The 14,900-nt window shown below is 59.5% G+C and overlaps 2 protein-coding genes across 4 annotated transcripts in view; one reads left to right on the plus strand and one right to left on the minus strand.

Annotated features, from left to right (window-relative positions):
- XPO7 (exportin 7) overlaps window positions 1–510 on the minus strand; it is a 51,791-nt gene extending 51,281 nt beyond the window's left edge. For both annotated transcript variants that reach the window (XM_071579033.1, XM_071579032.1), the window contains exon 1: window positions 392–510. In XM_071579033.1, the coding sequence (XP_071435134.1) occupies window positions 392–409 (18 nt within the window). In that variant the 5' untranslated portion in view covers window positions 410–510. The remainder of the gene's footprint in view (window positions 1–391) is intronic.
- A 798-nt stretch (window positions 511–1,308) lies between these two features.
- Window positions 1,309–9,924, plus strand: DOK2 (docking protein 2). 2 transcript variants are annotated; one of them, XM_071579073.1, is made up of 6 exons: window positions 1,309–1,827; window positions 3,364–3,671; window positions 5,423–5,713; window positions 6,552–6,660; window positions 7,028–7,209; window positions 7,690–9,924. In XM_071579073.1, the coding sequence occupies exons 2-6, from the start codon at window positions 3,609–3,611 to the stop codon at window positions 8,554–8,556; spliced, it is 1,512 nt and encodes a 503-aa protein (XP_071435174.1). In that variant the 5' UTR covers window positions 1,309–1,827; window positions 3,364–3,608; the 3' UTR covers window positions 8,557–9,924. The 2 variants fall into 2 exon arrangements, with proteins under 2 accessions (XP_071435174.1, XP_071435173.1); XM_071579072.1 differs by lacking the exon at window positions 1,309–1,827 and having other exon boundaries at window positions 2,075–3,671.
- The last annotated feature ends 4,976 nt before the right edge of the window (window positions 9,925–14,900 follow it).

The following is a 14,900-nucleotide window of genomic DNA, read 5'->3' on the forward strand; positions in this document are numbered from 1 at the left end:
GGACGGGGGGACACGGAGGGGTACGGTGGGACACACGGATGGACGGAGAGACACACGGAGGGGCACGGTGGGACACACGGAGGGTCGGGTGGACACGAAGAGACACGGAGGGACAGACGGATGGACGGGGACACACACAGGATGGCCAGGGCCACACACGGAAGGGCTAGGGGGACACACGGCCGAACACACGGCCGGACACACGGCCAGGCCCGCCCCGCCACCGCCTGGGCCGCGCGCGGGGCCTGCCGGGCCTGGGCCGCGCCGGGGAGGCGGGGGGAGGCCGGGCGGGCGGTGCAGGCCGGGCAGGGCCCCGAGGGGCGTGCGGGGGGAGCCGGGGTGGGTGTGCCGGGCCCCGCCGCCCCCCCCGCGCCCCCCGCGCCGCCCTCACCTGCACATGATCCGCCATCTTGCCCCATTCATGCTCCGCTCGCGCCTCCGCCCCCGCTGCGACGGGCCCGGCTCGCCGCGTCCGCCCCGCGCCGCCGCCACGCACCGCGCATGCGCGCCCGCCCCGCGCAGCCACGCCCACCGCGGAGAGGACACGCCCACCGGGGGCGAAGAACACGCCCACCGGGACAAAGGACACGCCCACCGGAACAAAGACACGCCTATCGGGACAAAGAACACGCCTATCGGGACAAAGACACGCCTATCGGGACAAAGGACACGCCTATCGGGACAAAGACACGCCCATCTGGAGGAGGACACGCCTTCACAGTTGACAGACCACGCCCCCGCTCGCTTGAACACCCCCAGGTTTCGCTCAGGCCACGCCCCCAATGATCCAAAGCCACGCCTCCATTTGGTTCCACACCCTCGGCCACGCCCCCTGGAGATAAAGCCACGCCCCCGATCCCTTCCTTTCGGGTAGGCCACGCCCCCACAGATAGGAGGCCACGCCCCTGGGCTCGCCCCGGGGGCTGCGCGCGCCGCGGTGCGTGTGACGTCACGGCGTTGTCGGAGCGGCAGGGAGGGAGGGCGCGGGTTTGTTGACACGGGGCCTTAAAGGGGCCGCGCGGCCTGAACGGGGGGACAGGGACAGCAGTGGGACAGGGACAGCGGGGTGACAGGGACACCTGTGGGACAGGAACAGTGGGGTGACAGGGACAGCGGGGACAGCGGGGTGACAGGGACAGCGGGGTGACAGGGACAGTGATGTGACAGGGACAGCAGTGGGACAGGGACAGCGGGGACAGCGGGGTGACAGGGACAGCGGGGTGACAGGGACAGCAGTGGGACAGGGACAGCGGTGTGACAGGGACAGCGGGGACAGCGGGGTGACAGGGACAGTGGTGTGACAGGGACGCCAGTGTGACAGGGACGCCAGTGTGACAGGGACACCAGTGTGGCAGGGACGCCAGTGTGGCAGGGACAGCGGGGTGACAGGGACAGCGGGGACAGCGGTGTGACAGGGACAGTGATGTGACAGGGACAGTGGTGTGACAGGGACAGCGGGGACAGCGGTGTGACAGGGACAGTGATGTGACAGGGACAGTGGTGTGACAGGGACAGCGGGGTCAGCAGTGAAACCAGTGACACCTGTGTGACCAGTGAACCAGTGTGACCAGGGACACCAGTGACTCCAGTGACATCAATGACACCAGTGACACCAGTGTGACAGGGACACCAGTGTGACCAGGGACACCAGTGACTCCAGTGACATCAATGACACCAGTGACATCAGTGTGACAGGGACACCAGTGTGACCAGGGACACCAGTGACTCCAGTGACATCAATGACACCAGTGACACCAGTATGACAGGGACAGCAGGGACACCAGTGACACCAGTGTGACAAGGACATCAGGGACACCAGAGACACCAGTAAGATCAGTGTTACCAGTGACTCCAGTGACTCCAGTGACACCAGTGACTCCAGTGACTCCAGTGTGACCAGTGGGAGAACCACTGAAACCAGTGCCACCAGTGCTCCCAGTGAGGTGGTGCAGCTCCCAGCCCCAAAGCAGCCGGTGCAGAGGGGAGGGTGAGGAGGAGGAGGAGGAGGAGGAGGAGGAGGAGGAGGAGGAGGAGGAGGAGAAGGGGGGGTTTGGGGCTGCGGCAGAGAGTGGGGATGGGGACAGGGCTGAGCAAACTGGTGCGAGGAACTGGGTGAAGGGATGTGCTTGCAGGACATTGTGAACACCAGTGCTGGGCACTGGGGGCACTGGGAGCACTGGTGCTGGGCACGGGGGGCACTGGTGGCACTGGGAGCACTGGTGCTGGATACTGGGGGCACTGGGAGCACTGGTGCTGGGTACTTGAGGCACTGGAGGCACTGGGAGCACTGGTGCTGGATACTGGGAGCACTGGGAGCACTGGGAGCACTGGGAGCACTGGTGCTGGATACTGGGGGCACTGGGAGCTTTGGTGCTGGGTACTGGGGGCACTGGGAGCTCTGGTGCTGGGTACTGAAGGCACTGGGGGCACTGGGAGCTTTGGTGCTGGGTACTGGGGGCACTGGGAGCTCTGGTGCTAGGTACTGGGGCCACTGGGAGCACTGGGAGCTTTGGTGCTGGGTACTGGAGGCACTGGGAGCACTGGTGCTGGGTACTGAAGGCACTGGAAGCACTGGTGTTGGGTACTGGAGGCACTGGGGGCGCTGGCAGCACTGGTGCTGGGCACTGGGAGCACTGGGAGCTCTGGGACACCCTTGGTGGTGCCTCTGGACCCACTTCCAGGCAGGAAAACCAAGGCAGGGCCATGGTGGGACTTCCCAGTGTCCTGCACCAGCACCATGGGGTGGGACATGGGGGTGTCTGGCTGGGCCCCGTCCGTGTGTCCCTCTGGGCCCTGTCCGTGTGTCCCTCTGTGCCCCGTCCATGTGTCCCTCTGGGCCCTGTCCGTGTGTCCCTCTGTGCCCCGTCCATGTGTCCCTCTGGGCCCTGTCCGTGTGTCCCTCTGTGCCCCGTCCATGTGTCCCTCTGTGCCCTGTCCGTGTGTCCCTCTGTGCCCTGTCCGTGTGTCCCTCTGTGCCATGTCCATGTGTCCCTCTGTGCCCTGTCCGTGTGTCCCTCTGTGCCCCGTCCATGTGTCCCTCTGTGCCCTGTCCATATGTCCCTCTGTGCCCCGTCCGTGTGTCCCTCTGTGCCCTGTCCATGTGTCCCTCTGTGCCCTGTCCGTGTGTCCCTCTGTGCCCCATCCGTGTGTCCCTCTGTGCCCCATCCGTGTGTCCCTCTGTGCCCCGTCCATATGTCCCTCTGTGCCCCGTCCATATGTCCCTCTGTGCCCTGTCCGTGTGTCCCTCTGTGCCCCGTCCGTGTGTCCCTCTGTGCCCTGTCCGTGTGTCCCTCTGTGCCCCGTCCATGTGTCCCTCTGTGCCCTGTCCGTGTGTCCCTCTGTGCCCGTCCCTGTCCCCCCCAGGCCCCTCGTGGGGATGTGGGAGCTGCAGGAAACCGTCTCGAGCAGAGGAAGCGGCAGAACCAACCACACGTCACGTGCTGAGCCTGCCCAGCCCGACACCACAGAGCAGGGGGAACAGCCTGGACAGGACCCCTGGGAGCTGCGGGACACTGTGGGACACTGTGGGACACGGTGGGATACAGTGGGATACAGAGGGATACAGCAGGACACGGTGGGACACACCAGAGGATGCTGGAGACAGAAGGATGGAGGAGGCGGTGGTGAAGCAGGGAGGGATCTACCTCCAGCTCCAGCAGACCTTCGGGAAGGTGAGGGGGTTTGGGGGGGCTGCTGGGGGTCAGGGAGGGGCACAGAGGGGCTTGGGTGGGTGGGTGGGAAATGGGGGTATGGAATCCAGAGGTTGCTCCCACCCATCGGCTCCTCGGCCATCCATCAGCTCCATGTTGGCACGTTGGGGACAGGCAGGGGCACTTGGGAGAGAGAGATCACCCCAAGTGGACCCCCCTGCAGGGCCAGAGGGGTGGCTGATGTGAGCTGGGATGATGGATGTGACCCCCAGAGCTGGGGAGTGACTGGTGTGACCCCCAGAGCCCCATTGGGTGACTGGTGTGACCCCCAGAGCCCCATTGGGTGACTGGTGTGGCCCCCAGAGCTGGGGAGTGACTGGTGTGACCCCCAGAGCCCCACTGGGTGATTGGTGTGACCCCCAGAGCCCCATTGGGTGATTGGTGTGTCCCCCAGAGCTGGGGAGTGACTGGTGTGACCCCCAGAGCTGAGGGTGTGACCCCAAACCTGTGGTGGGTGGTCAATGTGTCCCCGAGACTCAATTGGGTGACAGATGTGACCCCCAGACCCACACTGGGTGACAAATGTGACCCCCAGACCCACACTGGGTGACAAATGTGGCCCCCAGAGCCCCACTGGGTGACTGGTGTGACCCCCAGAGCTGAGGGTGTGACCCCAAACCTGCATTGGGTGGTTTATGTGACCCCCAGACCCACACTGGGTGACAAATGTAGCCCCCAGACCCACACTGGGTGACAAATGTGACCCCCAGACCCACACTGGGTGACAAATGTAGCCCCCAGACCCACACTGGGTGACAAATGTGACCCCCAGACCCACACTGGGTGACAAATGTGACCCCCAGACCCATGCTGAGTGATGGATGTGACCCCCAAAGCCAGGGGGGAACTGATGCAACCCCCAAAGCTCCCCTTCCGTGGCTGATAAAGTCGGGGTTTGGCAATGACTCCTAAAGGGGAAGGAGCTCATGAGCATCTCTGGCTCCGTTCCTGGGTCTCATTCCCCATGGACACCCTCCAAAGGGGATCCCAATGCCATGGGAGGGCAGGGAAGGCAGGCAGGGGGCAGGCGGGGCAGGCAGGGCAGGCAGGGCAGGCAGGGCATCCCCTTCACATGGCAAGGCAGGAGCACACGGTGCCTGCAGTGCTGGTGGGTGGAGAACAGGACAAAGGCCACCCCGATGCAGATCCCAAGGTTGAATCCCAGGAAAAAAGAGCAGTTTTAGGCAGAGCCTGCGGGCCCAGGCAGGTCCCGGAGCAGGAGCTGCCCTGCAGGATGTGCTGGGTTTGCTGCAGGACTTCCTTCTGTCCCCACTTCCCCTCTGACTCTGGTGCCTCCCACACCCTGTGAGCCCCAAATTGCTGCTCCTCAGCAGGACATGCAGGGAATCGCTTCAAAGTTGGTGTTTCCAGGGAAAAATGGAGGAAACAAGGAGCTGGAAGTTCTTCAGCAGTGGGGCAGGACTTTTGGGGGCTGCAGGTGGGGGCATGGGATGGGTCCTGGTGCTGGGTGAGGATGAGGATGGGATGCTTATAGTGCCTTTCCCAGATGAAAAAGCCAGGGATATTTATCCAGGGATATTTAAATCCCAGTTTATCTCACCCCCTACTCTGGCCAGTCCTGGGTGAGGTGCCAAACCCTGCCCAGACCCTCAGAGGGGTTTGCACCCCTGTCCTACCTTGGCTTCCTGTGTGATCCCAAGGGGATAAAAACTCCTGGGAGGATAGAAACCCACTGATTCTCCCCATGGCAGAAGTGGAAGAAGTTCTGGGGTGTCTTATACCGGGAGAGCTCCTGCTCCACAGCCCGCCTGGAGCTGCTGGAGGGCTCAGGGCCGGGGGAGAAGCCACGGAAAGCCGAGGGGAACAAGAGGCTGGTCCGGCTGAGCGACTGCGTGCACGTGGCAGAGGTGGGGGGCGATGCCACCTGCCCCAAGGACACCGTCCCCTTCCTGCTGGAGACCACAGACAGGCGCTTCCTCCTGGCTGCTGACACCGCCGAGGCGGCCGACTGGATCCAGAGGCTGTGCGAGCTGGCATTCCCGGTATGTTCCAGTGGGCATTCCCGGTATGTTCCATCTGGCATTCCCAGTATGCTCCGGTGGGCATTCCCAGTGTGTTCCAATTGGCATTCCCGGTATGTTCCAGTGGGCATTCCCGGTATGTTCCGGTTGGCATTCCCGGTATGTTCCATTTGGCATTCCCGGTATGTTCAGGCTGGCATTCCCTGTATGTTCTGGTTGGCATTCCCAGTATGTTCCATTTGGCATTCCCGGTATGTTCAGGTTGTCATTCCCGGTATGTTCCAGCTGGCATTCCCGGTATGTTCAGGCTGGCTTTCCCCGTATGTTCCAGTTGGCATTCCCAGTATGTTCCAACTGGCATTCCCAGTATGTTCCAGTGGGCATTCCCAGTGTGTTCCAATTGGCATTCCCGGTATGTTCCAATTGGCATTCCTGGTATGTTCCAGTTGGCATTCCCAGTATGTTCCAGTGGATATTCCCAGTATGTTCCAGTGGGCATTCCAAGTATATTCCAGTGGGCATTCCCAGTATGTTCCAGCTAAAACAACCACCCCTTCCTCCCAACCCTCGTCATCCTCATCGTCTCTGCCCTCCCTGGAACTGCTTCAGGGCTCCTGACTAGTTCTGGCTTGGCTCTATCAAACACTGTCCCCCTGATCTCTCTTATTCCGAGCACAGGTGTTTTCATACCTTGCTAAAGTCTTTGTGTGTTGGAATTCCTGGCGAGGAACATGAAACACTGTCAGAAATCTTGCCCTAAAAGAGCTGAAAGAGCTCTACTAAAATTTTATGTAATACAGAGTTTAAGGCATCCCTGCCAGGCTCTGCCCTCACTCACCAGCTGCTCTCTCCTGGGCAGAGGAGCAGGGAGGAGCAGGCAGCGGGCAGGGATGGCCCTCAGAGCTCGCTGGGCACCGATGGAGAGTTCTCCATGGAGGAAAACTCCCTGTACAGCTCCCGGAGCAAAGGTAGGCACTGGGAAGTGGGGATGAAACAGCAGCAGGGGTGGGTTTGCTTGAGTGGGGGGCAACGCTTATCCCACAGCACCTCAACCCCCCTCCCCTCATGCCAGTGCCAGGGAGCTTCCTTGTGCTCCTCGTGCTTCCTTGTGCAGGGCAGCAGCTCCAAGCCGTGTGGTGGGAAGTCTCCTCCCAAAACAGGCTCTTCCTGCTGTGGTTTGGCAGGGCTGGCTTTGCTGGGTTTGCTGTGCTATCACCCATGGCCGGAGCTGTCCAGCCCTTATCGGCCGGACACTGCCCTGGCTGGGGGGTCATGGGATGGGAGATGCCACCCTGCCCCTTGCACTGGCCAATCCTGCTGGTTTTCCACCTGCAGCCGGCTTGAAGCAGGAGTTTGAGGTGACGGTGAGGGCCACCCAGTCGTCCCAGCGCTGCCGGCTCCGGGGCCGGTACATCCTGCGGGCCGGGGAGGAGGCGCTGGAGCTGCGGCACTTCCAGAGCTCGGAGCTCCTCTACAGTTGGCCCTACCGCTTCCTGAGGCGCTTTGGGCGTGACAAGGTTAGTGGGACACCAGGCTGGTGGTGGGACTGGAGCACAAATCCCTTGAGGGGTGGCTGAGGGGAGTCAGCCTGGAGAGGAGGAGGCTCAGGGGGGAACTTCTCGCTCTCTGCAACTCCCTGACATGAGGTTGTAGGTGGGTATTGGTCTCTACTCTCAGCAGTAGCACAAGAGGGCACAGCTGCACCAGGGGAGGTTTAGTTTGGATATTAGGAAGCAGTTCTGTACAGAGGGAGTGACTGGGCATGGGAAGGGGCTGCCCAGGGAGGTGATGGAGTCCCTGACCCTGGAGGTGCTTCAGAAGAGACTGGATGTGGCACTCAGTGCCATGGTCTGGCTGCCAAGGTGGTGTTGGGTCAAAGGTTGCACTCGATGATCTCAGAGGTCTTTTCCAGCCTAGTTGATTCTGTGTGGATGTGGGAAGAGCAGGCTGGCAGCGGGGCTGGGACACAGTGGGCACTCATCCTGTCCCTCTCCCAGGTGACCTTCTCCTTCGAGGCCGGCCGGCGCTGCACCTCCGGCGAGGGCAACTTCGAGTTTGACACCAGGCAAGGCAATGAGATCTTCCAGGCCATCGAGTCAGCCATTGCCCTGCACCGGGGCCGGGATGAAGCCCCCCAGCCCCTGGGCCATGCCAGGACACCCAGCTGGGCACAGGGGCACGAGGAGCCCGGTGGCACCAAGGGCCCCTCCACAGAGCCCACCCGGGAGGGGAAGGTACCCAAAGCCAAGCCCCCCATGGTGATACCCCCCAGCAGCTGCTCCGGGGCTGGGGAGGTGTCATCGGGATCCTTCCAGCCCTCCCGGGGGGCTGATTATTCCTACGCCGAGCCCTGCGATTCCCTCCTGCTGGGGAAACCGCCGGTGCTGGGGAAGAGCTGGAAGCAGCAGGATGCTCCGGCCAAGGGCGAGTCGGAGTACGCCGTCCCCTTCGACACCATCGCCAAAGCCTTCATGTCCCGACAGTTCGGCAGCCTGGGCTGTGCCCCCGAGGGGGTCCCCGACCCCCTGTACAACAGCGCCGGGGAGGCGGGCAGGGGTCCCCGGCAGCCCCCGCCGCGCCCCGCCAAGCCCGAGCACATCTACGACGAGCCCGAGGGTATCTCCGCCCTCTCGGTGTACGACGAGCCCGCGGAGGTGAAGGGGGACGCGTGGAGGCTCCAGGCGGCCCCGGAGGAGCCCCCCGGGCACGACAAGCCCTACAACCCCCAGCGGGACGACTACGCCGTGCCCAAGAGACCCGTCCCGCTGCGCCAGCCCTTCCTGCTGCAGGGCAAGGAGTGGCTCGGGGACACCGAGTACGACAACGTGGCCCTCAAGGTCGCCAAGAAGAGGAATCTGCAGTGAGCGGGATGGGGAGGAGAGGAGGAGAGGACCCCCCGGCTATCCCACAGACTGGTCCCTTTCCCTGGCAGAGCTGAGACCCCCCCAAGCTCGGCGCACCCATCCCTGGGGAGCGGCGCGGCACATCTGGGCAGGGGCACATCTGGGCAGTGGCACATCTGGGCAGTGGCAGGGGCACATCTGGGCAGTGGCGGAGTCACACGTGGCCAGCGGCAGGGACACATCTGGGAAGCTCTGGAAGTGCCCACTGGAGGGCAGTGCGAGCCCACCATACGCGCAGGGGATCCGCACTGGGACCTGCCCCGGCCGCCCGGACCCCAAATCCCGCTCCTCGCCCCAGTCAGACCTCGGGAATGCCAGTTCTGCCCAGCACGGACCCCCCATACACCGCCCAGGGATGCACATCCAGAGGCAGCTGGAGCGTACAGGGGCCTGGGATGCACAGACTGTGCTGGCTGGGGATGCACCTCCCCAGGGATGCACATCCCACACCTGAGGATGGACAAAGCACCTCCCCAGGGATGCACATCCCACACCTGAGGATGGACAAAGCACCTCCCCAGGGATGCACATCCCATATCATGGGACAGATAATGCACATCCCCAGGGATGCACATCCCACACCTCGGGATGGATAAAGCACCTCCCCAGGGATGCACATCCCACACCTGAGGATGGATAAAGCACCTTCCCAGGGATGCACATCCCACACCCAAGACCCCTGTGCCAGCCCCCAGTACTCCCAGTATGTACCAGTACCATGGCATGGCTGGGCACTGTGCCCATCGGAAGGTGCCACCACATCCTCCCTCAGCACAATCAGGGCCATAAATTCCTGCTGTTTCAGCCACATCTTTATTTTTAATTCTTTCTATAAACCCACTTTCCAGCCCCTCTGAATTATGGATGGAATACTCAGCTTTATTGCCACAAAAATTTTCTTGGCTGGCTTTGCTCCTCCCAGTACAGACCAGTATGTGCCAGTCCCTCCCCATCCCACCAGGTCTTTCCACGGAAGGCAAAGACAAGCCATGAATTATTTATAATCTCTTTCAATCAAAGAAATGCTCAGGTGCTTCAGTTAATTTCCTGGATCCTGAAAATCCAAAGTGCAGATTTTAATAAGGCAAATTAAGTGCTTTTTATATGATACACTGATTAAGGCTCTGTATCCATCGATCCATCATGGGCAGGTTTGGAGGGGGTGGGACACACACAGGTCCCCACAGCCCCGTGCAGGTGGCACTGGGCTTCATTCCCTGCTCCAGGTGGGATCACACAGGGATGCTCCATGTGCAGAAACACCTAAATGTGATCAAAAATAAAGGAAAAACTCTCCAGCAGGTGATCCCACACGAGACTAAGAAAAAATATGGAGCCCTTGCTGTGCCCTGGGCAAGGGTTTAGAAGGCAGGAGGATTCACAGAGGGATAGGAGGAATTCCTTATCCCATGGCTCCTCATCCTTTGCTGGAGCCTTTCCTATGGAAAAAAGGGGTAATCCCTGTCCATGATCAGGCTGGTTCCCATCTCCATGGCATTCCAGGCATGGCCAGGAGCATCCCCAGCTGGAGCCACAGGGACTCCCGACAGCACAAGGCCACTCACTGGGAATCAGTTGCTGGAGCACGTGTTGTTATTAATTAATTAACACTCTTTATGGGGGTTATTTATTATTAATCAGTGTTAACACAATCCTCACCTCCTCCAGCCCCAGTTCCCTGCTCCTTCCAGTGCCTCCACCTCCATTCCTCCTCATCAGCCAAAGAAATGGAATCAGCTCCTGGACTTTACTTCCAAATCCTGTGGGAAGCAGACAGCCAGGATGATGAGGGATCATTGGGAATGGCACTATAAAGAAGTAGAGAGACCTCCCAGAGTTAATTCCACATCCTGGAGGTCTGATGGGGTTTGTAGTGGGCAGTCAGGATAATGAGGGATTGCTGGGAATGGCAATTTTAGAGGCAGCAGCATGGACTGGGTGAAGTGCTGGGAGTTTTGGTGCTGGAACAGCATCCCCTGCCTGCCCCATCCACATGGATGGGGTTTAGGGTGGAAAAGGGAACCTATCCTGGAATATTAAATCCAGTTAAGGAGCATGCAAAGCTGGAAAAAGCCTTGGAGGGGCTTAGTGAGGGCCTGGGCTAGGAAAAAAAATCAATGGCAGGGAGGGAAGGAAGAGGATGGAACAGAAAGCCCCAGACAAATGGAGAGATTTAATCTGATTTGGGAGTTCTTGTCGTTATTGAATTATGCTGATTATAAATCATTTAGGGGCAGGGATCATCAAAACAGGGATTTGTTCAGAGCCTGGAGAGGCACAAGTGCCCCTGAGCCTCCCCAGCCTCCCTCCAGGAGCCAGAGGGAGGCAGAGCTGCATCCCAGGATGGAGAAGGATCCCAAGGGAAGGATGACCCGGCAGGGATTGGAGAGGCAGAGTGAAGAAGGAGGAGTGTGGGCATCTCCAGGATGGAGAGGATAGGGAATCACGGAGCTGGACACCCAGGATAGAGGTGCTGCCCACGGCCTGGAGGTGCTGCCCCAGGGCTGGGCACACCAGCACCGTTTTTCCTGCCTGCTCTGCACACCTTGTGGAGGCAGCTGGTTTTCCCATCACTGTCTCCTCGGATTAGGGATGCGCTCGCTCTGCAGCGCTCCCGCCCCGCGCCGATCCAGGCGCCAGCGAGAGCTGGAAACTGCATTAGAGCCTTGCCAAGGAGCCCCTAATGCCATTAAGGGGCAGGAATTAGAGGTGCTAAATGACAAGCCCCTAATCAGCCCCGGGATTTATGTCAATCACGTTCCCAGAGCAGGGAGGGGCAGGGCCCTTCATTCAGAAAAATTGCCTAATTGGGAAGGTCTGGATTCTCTCCGCCTGTCTCTCGTTCCTGGAGCTCTGGAGCTCCTGGAAGGTTTCTTGGGATGGGGGATGAATGAAGGTGATGGTGAGGATGAGGAGCAGGGAGGTGGCAGAGTGGAGGGACAGCCAGTGCCTGTCTCCATCCTCTTCCTTTCCCTTTTGGTGGTTTGAGATATTCCAGACTGGTTATTCTGGGAATTGCGTCATTCCCAACTGTGTGGGAAAACAGAGACTGTTTTCAGCGTCTGTTTTCTCACTTCGTGGGTGCCCTAAAGGAGCTGGGCTGCCTTCCTGCCCTTGGCTGCAGCAAAATTAATTGGCAATTACCAGGAGTCCATAAAGCCTGACTCTGCTGGGGAAGGAAGCTGTAAAAGCCGCGTGTCCACAGCCGTAATTCCTTCACTCCTCATTGATCCCGTGGCCTCTGCTGCCCATGGCTCAGCTCTGGGGTGATGTGCTGGGTCCCCTCAGAGCCACCTGCATCGATCCCAGGGACCTTGGCCTGCCCAGAGCATCTCCAACCCTCGTTGTGCTGGGAGCACATTCCTGGACTGATTCCAGCCTGGAACAGTCACTCACCTTTCCTCTCCTTTCCATCCGTATAAATGTCTGGAAATGCCTTTTCCCCTCGATGGAACTGGAGAAGTGGCTGCTCCCAGGGCTCCATAGATCCATAAACCTCAGGATGAGTGGGTTTAGGTGGGATGTTGGGAAGAATTCCTTCTCTGGGAGGGTGGGCAGGCCTTGGCACAGGTTGGGCAGAGCAGCTGTTGCTGCCCCATCCCTGGAAGTGTCTAAGGCCAGGTTGGATCAACCTGGGATAGTGGAAGGTGTCCCTGCCCCTGGCAGGGATGGCACTGGATGGTCTGCAAGGTCCCTTCCAACCCAAACAATTCCAGCATTTTAAAGGCTACTAAAACCTGCCCTTCTCCACCCAGGTGGGTTCCCAGGATGGATTTTCTCCCTCTGTCCCCCTGTGGAACAACCACCTTTCCCGAGGACTCATCTCATTAGAGAAGGAGCCGGGAAGCAGCGGAATTTCCACCCTGCTGCTCTCAGTTATCTCTGCGAAAGGGGAGCCAATTACCAGCAGCTGGTGAGAGCCTAAAATTATTATTAATTTCAAACAAAGCATATGCTTTGTGTTAACAATCCTCCGTGGTGTGGCAGAAGGGCCGATCCCATCCAGATGGCTCAACGTGCCATGGGAATGATTCATGCCGGGCTCTGCCGCCTCTCCGGAGCGGCGCCGGGATGGAGGGCAGGGCACATTCCGTGCCTGGATGGGGTCACCTGGCAGCAGGAGGCTGGCACAGGGGCACAGGCAGCATCTATTATTGCTTATAATTAAAAATAAACCCTGTGCACTTGATCTGAGCACATCCCGGTGTCCCCACACGCGGGGAGCGGGGATGTGGCAGATCCAGCAGCAAGTTCCACAGGGATGATAAGGAATATCATTCCATAATGCATATTATGGAGCTATAAATATAATAGAGGTTTATTAAGGAAGGTTTGGATCCCAGGCAGACACCTGCTGTTCCAGCAGGAGGCAAAGCACCATCCCATGGGATGCTGGAGGCTCTCCCTGCCCCCCTCACATCCCTGCAAGCAGATTTTCCCTCACTGGAGTTACACTGAAATAAAAGATGAACCATTTCCCTCTCTATCCCATGCCTGGAGATGGACACAGAGGCATTTCCCAGTTTGACTCCAGGGTGTCCAAAGTCCTGAGCCCTCTGGGAGCACTTGGCCCCCACCAAAGTGCTGCTGTGCTTCCTTAACCTGCCGTGGGAATTCTCAGGGATGGGTGTTAGTGCAGAGTTTGGAGCAGCCTTTCCTCTTGGAATCACACCAGTCACATCCAAAACAACTGGTGTGAAAGGAAAGGACGGGGTCTATTTTTACCAGGAAGTGGGAGCTGGTGCCATGGGATGCCTTGGCAGGGAGGAGCTGCTCCTGGTGGGCCCATGGAGAGCATGGACAGGAACAGATATCCAGGGAAAAAAGGTCTGTTCAAGCAACAGGGACTCACTCAGACATGGATCCTCCCCAGAGTGGGTTTTCCTTGGTATGTCCATTCTCAGCTTCCAGCAAGACCCTTGGGAAGAGTTTGCAAAGCTGCTCCCACCACAGGGCCCCCCTGCATCCCACTTTTCCCCATCTTTTGGGCACAACAACAGCTCCGTGTCCTTGTGGGGCTCCAGAATTCCTGCTGGATTAGCAATCCCACACCCACCAGCAGGAGCAGCTCCTGCCTGAAATGAGGAACAAGATCAAGCTGAGTCTCCCTGTCCCCAACCCTGGGGGGGACCCATGGAAAGGCTCCAGTGCTGCTCAGCCCCCCAGGACCTCAAAAAGGGGGTGGCAGGAGCATCAGAGCTCCTTTAAATCCCACCACTGGAACTGGGAGCGAAATAACTCCAGGGAAGAGGGGTAAAAATAGCTGGTGCTCTGTGTCAGCAGCCGGGACTCTGTCAAGGGCAGGGCCGAGCTCTCGTTATAAATAGGAGTAATTAATTACTCAAGTGGGGACGTGGCACTTAATGAGGGGTTGGGCTGACACCGGCGTGAAGCTTCCCAGCGTGGGAATCCATGGCCCAGTGTGGAGAAGCCCTGGGAAGGGTGGGATGGCTGATATCCCTGAGGACACCACGGGGGTACGGGGAGGGCAGGAGGAGGAAGAGGAAGAGGAGGAGGAGGAGGAGGAGGAGGAGGAGAAGAGAAAAACACTGGCATATTAATTACAGCCCTGTCAGCCGAGCCATACTTGGTGACAGAGTAACTGTGTCCAGGAGCTGCAGGGAAGGGGTGCTTTTAATTTAGATTTTAATTAAACCCCATGGCCACGGCTGCCCGAGCGCTCTGAGGGGGCATTGGCAGGGAGGGGTCCTGCTGGGAGGGGTCTGGTACCCCCCTCGTGCCCTTCACATCCCCAAATCAGCCCTGGGGGTGTCCAGGCTCCTCTCATAATCTTTCCTCCCCAGTGAGGAGGGTGAGGGATGGAGAGGAAGGAGGGAATAAGGCACCAGGAGGAAGAGGAGGGTTCAGGAGGAGGCACAGTGTGGGAATGGTGCCTGTGGAGAGGACAGGCAGATCCACGGGGTGGGATGGGGCAGGCGTGGCTGCCTCCTGCCCCTGGAATCAGGCTGGGAAAGCCTCTCCAGCTCGGCACAGACCAATCTGACCCGCCTGGGCTGCAGTCACATCAAATATGCATTGGAGGGATAATGGGGAGAAGCAGCTGAGCAAAGCTCAGAGAAATATTGGTGCATTAATGGAGCAGGAGCTGCAGCAGCAGGAAGTGGCAGAGCCCTTTCCCTGGCAGCGGGATCTCCTCTGCCCCCCAACCTCTCCAGGCCATCCAGGGGAATCCCAGGATGCAGCAGGGAGAGTTTGGGAGCTGGAGGATCCCAGGGAGAGTTTGGGAGCTGGAGGATCCCTCAGAACAGGGCTGAGCACCAGGGGAAACTCATTGCCCCAAATTT

The sequence above is a fragment of the Pithys albifrons genome, chromosome 29 (genome assembly GCF_047495875.1).
Source record: "Pithys albifrons albifrons isolate INPA30051 chromosome 29, PitAlb_v1, whole genome shotgun sequence".
NCBI classification, from domain to species: Eukaryota; Metazoa; Chordata; class Aves; order Passeriformes; family Thamnophilidae; genus Pithys; species Pithys albifrons.

Coding starts and splice junctions, on each gene's coding strand:
- DOK2 (XM_071579072.1), top strand. CDS start 2,121: ATGTGCTTGCAGGACATTGTGAACACCAGTGCTGGGCACTGGGGGCAC. Junction 6,661..7,027: donor GTACAGCTCCCGGAGCAAAG/GTAGGCACTGGG, acceptor TTCCACCTGCAG/CCGGCTTGAAGCAGGAGTTT. Junction 7,210..7,689: donor GGCGCTTTGGGCGTGACAAG/GTTAGTGGGACA, acceptor TCCCTCTCCCAG/GTGACCTTCTCCTTCGAGGC.